Source organism: Myripristis murdjan, chromosome 24 (genome assembly GCF_902150065.1).
Source record: "Myripristis murdjan chromosome 24, fMyrMur1.1, whole genome shotgun sequence".
In the NCBI taxonomy this organism is placed as follows: Eukaryota; Metazoa; Chordata; class Actinopteri; order Holocentriformes; family Holocentridae; genus Myripristis; species Myripristis murdjan.
In genome coordinates, this window is record NC_044003.1 from 2,750,043 (window position 1) to 2,759,409 (window position 9,367).

Below are 9,367 nucleotides of genomic sequence, written 5' to 3' on the forward strand. Positions count from 1 at the left end.
TTACTCAGATCTCTGCATTGGCTTCCCATCAGGTAAAGAATTAGGTTTACATTTCTCACTCTCACCCACAAAGCACTGCATGGCCTGGGCCCTACATAACTTTATGAACTACTTCGCCGTTATTCATTAATACTCACACTTAGGTCTACCTCATCATTCTCCTGTCTGTCCCATAAATGTTTTATTATTATTGTTATGTGTGTATATTAATGTGTGTGTGTGTGTGTGTGTGTGTGTGTGTGTGTGTGTGTGTCTTCCACAGAGTCCACCAGCAGAGCTCAGAGGTTCCCAGTGCTCAGTCTGCCCAGCAGCATCAAACAGACCTGGCCTCCATATTTATGGTGTGTAAATGTACAACAACATACCAACTGAAAAACAACCATTCTGCTCAGAATCGTCTCCGTGCTGCTCTCTTTACATCTTTCAGCCTCTTTGACCTGGATTTGATTTGGTGTTTTGTGTCCACATTTTAATGTGGAAGTCTAATTCTTTTATTTTTCTGTTGCAGCTGCTGGAGGAGAACATGGTCACCTTTGTGAAGAAGGAGCTGAAAAACCTCCACAGGTCTCTGAGGCCAGATTACCCAGAATGCTTAGAGAGGCAGAGGGAGGATGAGGAGGTGTTGGACGGTGAGGAGGAAGAGCAGAGGTGGAGCAGCAGAGAGGCTTTTCTGCAGATCACACTGCACTTCCTGAGGAGAATGAAGCAGGAGGAGCTGGCTGAGCGTCTGCAGAGCAGTAAGAGGCTTTCAACTCCTTTAAAGTGACAGTTCAGATTCCATGCAAGTTGAATGTATCCACCAAGTCTGGTTTTTAGCCCTGCCACAGTGTCACCATGTGTTGGTGCTCCGGTCCCACAGTCAACCTCAGTGTCTTATACAGGAACCTGCCAAATACCATAAAGCCCCAGTTAAATGCAGAGTCAAACAGCCAATCAAATCAAAACAGTTGCTCTTCCAGCCAGCAGGGAGCAGCTTTTCTTTCTCCTGCTTGCTTGGCAAAAAGCAGCTTCCTGTTTTCCCATCACGTCCCGCTGGCTTCCCTGGGACAGCGGCGGCACTTCAGCTGAGGCGACGCTGTGTTGTTTGTTAAACTGTCAACTTTATTCTCCTAAACTAAATCCTGATCAGGACGTGCAGCTCTTTGTTTGTTCATTCTGTCATAAAAACTCCTGAAACTCAGGTTGTACTATCACCCCCAATCTGGGCCCAAATGAGGTTCCAGGAACTTTACCAGGATCTATCGTAGCCATGGAAATGATGACCTGTGAAACAGCCTTCACAACAGACCCAATTAAGTTCTTACTTTCAAAAAGGACAAATAGACACATTTACAAGCAAATATTCATATTTCTCACAATTAATACAACATCGATTTGTTGTTGTTTTTCCTTTTTTGTTCATCCAGAAACTCTCGCAGGGTGCCAACGTGAACTCAGATCTAACCTGAAGAAGAAGTTTGAGTTTCTGTTTGAGGGGATTGCTAAAGCAGGAAACCCAACACCTCTGAATCAGATCTACACAGAGCTGTACATCACAGAGGGAGAGAGTGGAGAGCTCAATGAGGAACATGAGGTCAGACAGATTGAAACAGCATCCAGGAAACCAGCCAGACCAGAAACCCCAATCAAACGTGAAGACATCTTTAAACCTTTACCTGGAAGAGATCGACCAATCAGAACCGTGATGACAAAGGGAGTGGCTGGCATTGGGAAAACAGTCTTAACACAGAAGTTCACTCTGGACTGGGCTGAACACAAAGCCAACCAGCATGTCCACTTCACATTTCCATTCACTTTCAGAGAGCTGAATCTGCTGAGAGGGAAAAAGTTGAGCTTGGTGGAACTTCTTCATCACTTCTTCACTGAGACCAAAGAAGCAGGAATCAGCAGGTTTGAGCAGTTCCAGGTTGTGTTGATCTTTGATGGTCTAGATGAGTGTCGACTTCCTCTGGACTTCAAGAACAACCAGATCCTGACTGATGTTACAGAGTCCACCTCAGTAGACGTTCTGCTGACAAACCTCATCAAGGGGAAACTGCTTCCCTCTGCTCACCTCTGGATAACTGCACGACCTGCAGCAGCCAATCAGATCCCTCCTGAGTGCGTTGGCATGGTGACAGAGGTGAGAGGCTTCACTGACCCACAGAAGGAGGAATACTTCAGGAAGAGATTCAGAGATGAGAAGCAGGTAAAAAGAATCATTTCCCACATTAAGGAGCCACGAAGCCTCCACATCATGTGCCACATCCCAGTCTTCTGCTGGATCACTGCTACAGTTCTGGAGGACATGTTGAAAACCAGTGGTGGAGGAGACCTGCCCAAGACCCTGACTGAGATGTACATCCACTTCCTGGTGGTTCAGTCCACAGTGCAGAACATCAAGTATCATGGGAGAGCTGAGACAGATCCACACTGGACTCCAGAGACCAGGGAGGTGATCCTGTCTCTGGGAAAACTGGCTTTTGAGCAGCTGGAGAAAGGCAACCTGATCTTCTATGAAGCAGACCTGGCAGAGTGTGGCATTGATATCAGAGCAGCCTCAGTGTACTCAGGAGTGTTCACACAGATCTTTAAAGAGGAGCGTGGGCTGTACCAGGACAAGATTTTCTGCTTCATCCATCTGAGTGTTCAGGAGTTTCTGGCTGCTGTTCATGTCTTTGTGACATTCATCAACTCTGGAGTCAATCTGCTGTCAGAAGGACAATCAACCTCCCAACTAAAACACCTCTACCAGAGTGCTGTGGACAAGGCCTTACAGAGTCCAAATGGACACCTGGACTTGTTCCTGCGCTTCCTCCTGGGTCTTTCACTGCAGACCAATCAGACTCTTCTACGAGGCCTGCTGACACAGACAGGAAGTAGCTCACAGACCAATCAGGAAACAGTCCAGTTCATCAAGGAGAAGATCAGGGACAATCCCTCTCCAGAGAGAAGCATCAACCTGTTCCACTGTCTGAATGAGCTGAATGACCATTCTCTAGTGGAGGAGATCCAACAGTACCTGAGGTCAGGACGTCTCTCCACAGTCAAACTGTCCCCTGCTCAGTGGTCAGCTCTGGTCTTCATCTTACTGTCATCAGAAGAAGATCTGGAGGTGTTTGACCTGAAGAAATACTCTGCTTCAGACGAGGCTCTTCTGGGGCTGCTGCCACTGGTCAAAGCCTCCAAGAAATCTGTGTAGGTTCACAGATAACTGGACATATTTAACACATAACATATTATTATCTACACAAGAGAAAAATAGGCGTAATATTATTGTTTTTATCTTTACTTCCTCTTCAGGCTGAGTGGCTGTAATCTGTCAGAGAGAAGCTGTGCAGCTCTGGCCTCAGTTCTCAGCTCCCAGTCCTCTAGTCTGAGAGAGCTGGACCTGAGTAACAACCAGCTGCAGGATTCAGGAGTGAAGCTGCTCTCTGCTGGCCTGGAGAGTCCACACTGCAGACTGGAGACTCTCAGGTCAGGATTCCTCAACCTGCTCAACACATGACCAGTTCAATCCTGTTTTACATGCAGCTTAATGTCACTGATCAGATTCCTATGGTGTGTAGGTTTTTGTGAAAACACAGAGCAGATGATGTGGTGGACTGATTGTGTTTGTGATGGTGTGCAGGCTGTCAGGCTGTCTGCTCACACAGGAAGGCTGTGCTTCTCTGGCCTCAGCTCTGAGCTCCAACCCCTCCCATCTGAGAGAGCTGGACCTGAGCTACAATCATCCAGGAGACTCAGGAGTGAAGCTGCTCTCTGCTGGACTGGAGGATCCAACCTGGAGACTGGAGGATCTCAGGTATGGAGAGACACACACACAATGTCTTATAGAGGTCTGGGGAATATTGTTTCATGTTTAATGGTGGATATGAGTGACGTGGTCTGCTAAATCCTTCATAGGGAAGGTTATTTACTGTCCATGTTTCCATCCTCAAAGAGAATCTGCTGCTCTGACTCTGTTTCTTCCTCCAGGGTGGACCATGGTGGAGAGCAGTGGTTGAAACCAGGTCTGAGGAAGTGTAAGTGTGGATTTAGTTTGACTCCTGAACACAAAGCAGCAAACATTCAGCTGTTTAGATGCTGCAGCTGCAGTTTCTGCTGCTTGTTCTCAGCTGCTTTTACCTGTTAAACCAAACAAAATCACATTTGATGCTCCACCACAAAGACAATCTTTATTCCTTAAATATTTACACATTTTACAAACTAATTTTTACATATTTCCCCAGTGTCCATACAGTCAAAACAGTGAACACACTCACCTGAACACTTCACTCATTTTATTAAACCATATGTGCATTCCATTTTTTTCAGAGCCAATAAAACCACAGAGATAATTTTAAAAACTCTAAACAGAAAAGTGAAGCTGAGTTGGAGGAAGGAGAAAGGGTCATGGCCGTTCACAACTGCCCTCTTGTGACTCCAACCACTGTAACAACAGTCATTACTACTCAATGGAGCACTAATGAGCCTCACCCATCAACATCAGAGACCTTGGTTGACACACCCACTGAGGTTAAATGCCTCAGTTCCCCACTGGGTTGTTACACTCACCAGCTTAGTCTGGTGAACAGCATGAACTGATGAAGCCACTTGGATAAGAGGCGAAATGTCTTCTAGACATAAAACTAAGTCCAGTTGACCTGATTTAATTTCCTTGAGATGCCTATGACCTGGACAAATGACAATATGCATAGACATATTTAGTTTGTGTGTAAATGGCCCTTGCAGATGTGAAGTGAATTTCCACAGCAGTTTGTGACGTCCATTCATTCAGATCCTGCTGTGAATGAAGAGGACGGCTGACACAATTTGTCATCATCAAAGTGTTAACAAATCAATAATCAAACTGTTAATAAATCAGCAGGTAATAACCACAGCAGGTCTGTTGTGTCTTGTTCTCTCCATCAGATTCCTGTGAACTCAAACTGGACATAAACACAGTTCACAGAAACCTCGTCCTGTCTGAGGACAACAGAAAGGCAACACGGGTGATCGAAGACCAGCCATATCCTGATCACCCAGAGAGGTTTGACCGCTGGTGGCAGATCCTGTGTAGAGATGGTCTGACTGGTCGCTGCTACTGGGAGGTCGAGTGGACAGGAAGAGTTTATATGGGAGTGACTTACAGAGGAATCAGCAGGAAAGGAAACAGTTATGACTGTGGGCTTGGATGTAATGAAAACTCCTGGAGCCTCGCCTGCTCTGATGATGGTTTCTCTGCCAGACACAATAACAAAGGAACAAACATCCCTGTCCCCTCCTCCTCTAACAGAGTGGCAGTGTATCTGGACTGGCCTGCTGGCTCTCTGTCCTTCTACAGCGTCTCCTCTGACACACTGATCCACCTCCACACCTTCAACAGCACCTTCACTGAGCCTCTGTACCCGGGCTTTAGGGTTTGGGTTGACTCCTCAATGTCTCTGTGCAAGATCTGAGGGGTGAGAGTCGCCTCCGGTGTGGAGAAACACCCACACACACAAAAAAGGCTTAAAAAACCATCTGACCCATGTTGACTTTGAAAAGAAGACAAGTCCTTCCCAGTCTCTGCTGAGTCCATTACCAAAATGTCATGAGAAATATTCTGAGATGTATATATTATATTTTAATACTATATGTTTTTAATATATATCTTTTTCTTTTATGTAATGTGGCATTAATCTGAAGCTAATCGAGAGAATGCCAAGAGTGTGCAAAGCAGTAATCAGAGCAAAGGGTGGCTATTTTGAAGAAACTAGAATATAAAACATGTTTTCAGTTATTTCACCTTTTTTTGTTAAGTACATAACTCCACATGTTCATTCATAGTTTTGATTCCTTCAGTTAGAATCTACAATGTAAATAGCCATGAAAATAAAGAAAACGCATTGAATGAGAAGGTGTGTCCAAACTTTTGGCCTGTACTGTATATACACATAGCTACTCAAACAGGGAGTGTCCAGGATGGGAAGTGTCCTTTATAATAAAACTGAGTTTTTTTGAGACAACGGGAACTGTGTAGATCTTCCAGTGTGGGGAGAGGGCAGCAACGATCTTTTGGCTGTGGCTTTTTTGCGCTTTCCCCTGAGCCACTGTGCAGCTGGTGTACCATACTGCAGTATGCAGTATGTTAGTATGCTCTCGATGAAAGCTCGAGTATTCTCAGGAAGTACACCTCTGAGCTGCCTTTTTCAGCAGCTCATGGTGTTAACACTCCCGGTCAGGCCCTCCTCAGTGTGGACTCTCAAGAAGCAGAAGTCTGCCACCCTCTCCACACAGTCCCCACTGATGATTAGTGGTGGGATGTCTGTTTTCTTTCTCCTGTTGTCTATTATGAGCTCCTTGGTCTTTGAGGTGTTGAGGAGCAGGTTGTTGACCCTGCACCATGGTGACAGCCACTTCACCTTGTCCCTATAGGAGGACTCATCCCCCCTAGTGATGAGCCCCACCACCGTGGTGTCGTCGGAAACTTCACAATGGTGTTGCTGTGGTAGGCGGGGCTACAGTCGTGCGTGTAGAGGGAGTAGAGCAGGGGGCTTGGTACACAGCCCTGGGGGAAGCCGGTATTCAGACTTAGGGCCGTGGATGTGTGATGGCCCAATCTGACCCTCTGTCTGCGACCAGAGAGGAAGCTGTTGATCCACATGCAGGTGGCTTGTGGAAGCCCCAGCTCCTCCAGTTTGACCACCAGCTTGTGTGAGAGGATGGTGTTGAATGCAGAGCCATAATCTACCAAGAGCATCAGCACATAGCTCCCCTGCTGCTCCAGGTGGGACAGTGTACTGAATCAGTTTTATATTAATAGAGTGTATTGCAATGAAATTATATGATGTGTGCCTGGAGGATTACAAAAAGCCAAAACTTAATTTGGAAACAGAGGTGAATGTGTCAGGAGGTGAAGAGCAACAAGAGAGTTTGAAACCTGCCACGACCACAGACGGCTTTCTGAAGTGCACCACTTCTGTCAGCATTTCTGTCCAACTTGACTTTGTGACAGCAGCTCCAGACCAAGTCAAGCATCTCCTGCATTTAGTCCTCCTCCTTCACACAACACATCTTTCCTCCATAGAGTTAGTTCCCACCATATGAGGAATGAATGGAAGGGGCTCATTCAGGACCTTGCTTGTCAAAATAAACTGGACTCTGTGATTATTGTCATGAGAAACACAGTGAAGCGACTCATTTTGTAATGAGAAAATGAGAAAATGTCTGGAATGAGAAGAAAGTGTAGATTTGAAATCCATCTGTGTCTCCCACGTGAGAGGCGTGGAGTTCAGGTTTATATTGTCTGGACTGATGGAAAGGATCCAGAGAAGTTCCCTTCATGTCCACTTGGTGGCGCTCCTGCTCCGTAAACACAATGGGAAAGTGAAATCAGAGCCTCGTCCTGCTCTGAATCCGCCGTGCCGCTCCCTCTGTGCTCAAAGTGCAGATTGTCCAGTTGACTCCAAAGTGTCCTGTGTTAGCAGCCGCTATGTGGAAACAGGAAGTTGACTCTTTTCAATGGGAGTTGTGTGAAAGTGCTCAGCAGGAGCGGCGGCGGTAGGACGGATGGTTAAAACTTTACAACAAGGAAATATTAGGAATTCAATAAATGAAATCGGAAAAAAGACACAAGTGTCCACAAGAGGAAATTCTTGGAAATGAGAAGTAACAAAAATGGGGAAACCTGATTTGAGGCATGCGGTGGCGGGTAGGCACCACTATGATGTGAATGGGCCAGAGTGGGAAGAGTCTGAAAGTGACGATAGTGAAGATAGTATGGAAGTAAATCATGATAAAAAGAGGACGAGAGAGAAAAGAACAGGGCATTCTCCAGGAGCTAGTGCAAAGAAAACCAGGAGTGATAGCAGAGATCCAAAGGAAGATTCAAGAGCTTCAGTGAGCCAAGAGTGTAAGATTATATTGAGGTTTGGGGAAGATAAAGGAGTTTCCTCAATGAGTCCAGTGAAGCTAACTACTATTTTGAAAAACCAGATTGGAGATATACAAATGGCTAAGATTTTGAAAGATGGAAATTTGTTGATTGTTTGTAACAATGAAGAGCAGAGAGAGCGTGCTGGCAGGATGAAAGAAGTGGGAAGATTTAAAGTGGTGAGTGTAAGTCATATTGAAAGGAGGAATAAATGGATCAAGGGGGTGATTTCAGGGATACCTACCAGTGTTTCAGTAGAGGAAGTTAAAGCAAATCTGAAAGGAGGAGTTTTAAAAGATGCTCGACGGTTTCTGATAACTCGAGAAGGTGTAAGGAAAGAAAGTGATTGTTTGATGCTGGAATTTGAAGGTGAGGTGCTTCCCAGGAAAGTAACACTTGGCTACATGAGCTACAGTGTCAGAGAATACATACCAAAACCATTGAGGTGTTACAACTGCCAAAAGTTTGGGCATATAGCAAAGGGTTGTAAAGAAAGAAGAAGATGTGCAAGGTGTGGAGGAGATCATGAATATGGTCAATGCAATCAAGTAAACCCTAAATGCTGTAGCTGTGGAGGAAGTCACAGTGTGGCTTATGGGGGATGTGAAGTAATGAAAAGGGAACTGGAAATACAACAGTTAAGAGCCCAGAATAAAGTCACTTATGCAGAAGCAGTAAAGATGGTGAAACACAGTGATGGAAATGAGGAAAGAAGGAGGGAAGAGAGGCAGACTACAAAGGAAACAAACCATGGAAATGAAGGGAAAGTAATGGTTGATCCAAAGAAACTGATTACCTTTATAGCAGGGGTTGTTAATGCTACAATGGAAGTTAAATCCAAGGATACAAATAATAGTAAAGGCAGCGGCTAACCGTTTAGATTTCAGTGGAATCACATGGGAGGAGGTGAGGAATGACCTTAGTGGTCAGTCCAGTCAGGAGCAGCCTGGGATCGGATAGGAATAATGGTACTGCTGTTACAATGGAATGCAAGAAGTTTGTTGGCTAACGGACAAGAGTTTAAAAAGTTTTTAGAAGAATCTAGAGATAAACCAGATGTCATATGTGTGCAGGAGACTTGGTTGAGACCTAATTTGGATTTCAGAATCACTGGATATGTTTCTGTTAGGAGAGATATAGGAAGGAGGGTGCAGGGGGAGGCTGTGCTATATTCATAAGGGAAGATATGTCATATAGAGAGAGGGGTATAGGTAAGGAACAAGAATATGTAGTGATAGAGATATGGACAAGTGAAGGAGAGTTTGTAATTATAAATTATTATAATCCCTGTAGGAAACTAGAGTTGGTTAAAATGACACAAATGGAAGGGATGGATGGTAAAAGGGTGGTGGTATGTGGGGATTTTAATGCACACAGCACATTATGGGGAGGAGTAAGAACTGATGCAAATGGAAACGTAATTGAAGAATTACTAGAGGAAAAGGATATGATCTGTCTAAATGATGGGAGAGGAACCAGGCTAGATGTTTA

The 9,367-nt window shown here is 45.0% G+C and overlaps 1 protein-coding gene across 1 annotated transcript; it reads left to right on the top strand.

Annotated features, from left to right (window-relative positions):
- Positions 1 to 278: 278 nt before the first annotated feature.
- On the top strand, positions 279 to 5,546 carry LOC115356450 (protein NLRC3-like; the record flags this gene model as incomplete). The annotated part of the gene is made up of 7 exons (XM_030047620.1): positions 279 to 341; positions 509 to 737; positions 1,407 to 3,177; positions 3,283 to 3,456; positions 3,611 to 3,784; positions 3,958 to 4,004; positions 4,894 to 5,546. Coding segments are annotated over 7 exons (2,985 nt in total), but the record flags the coding sequence as incomplete, so codon positions are not given.
- Between the last annotated feature and the right edge of the window lie 3,821 nt (positions 5,547 to 9,367).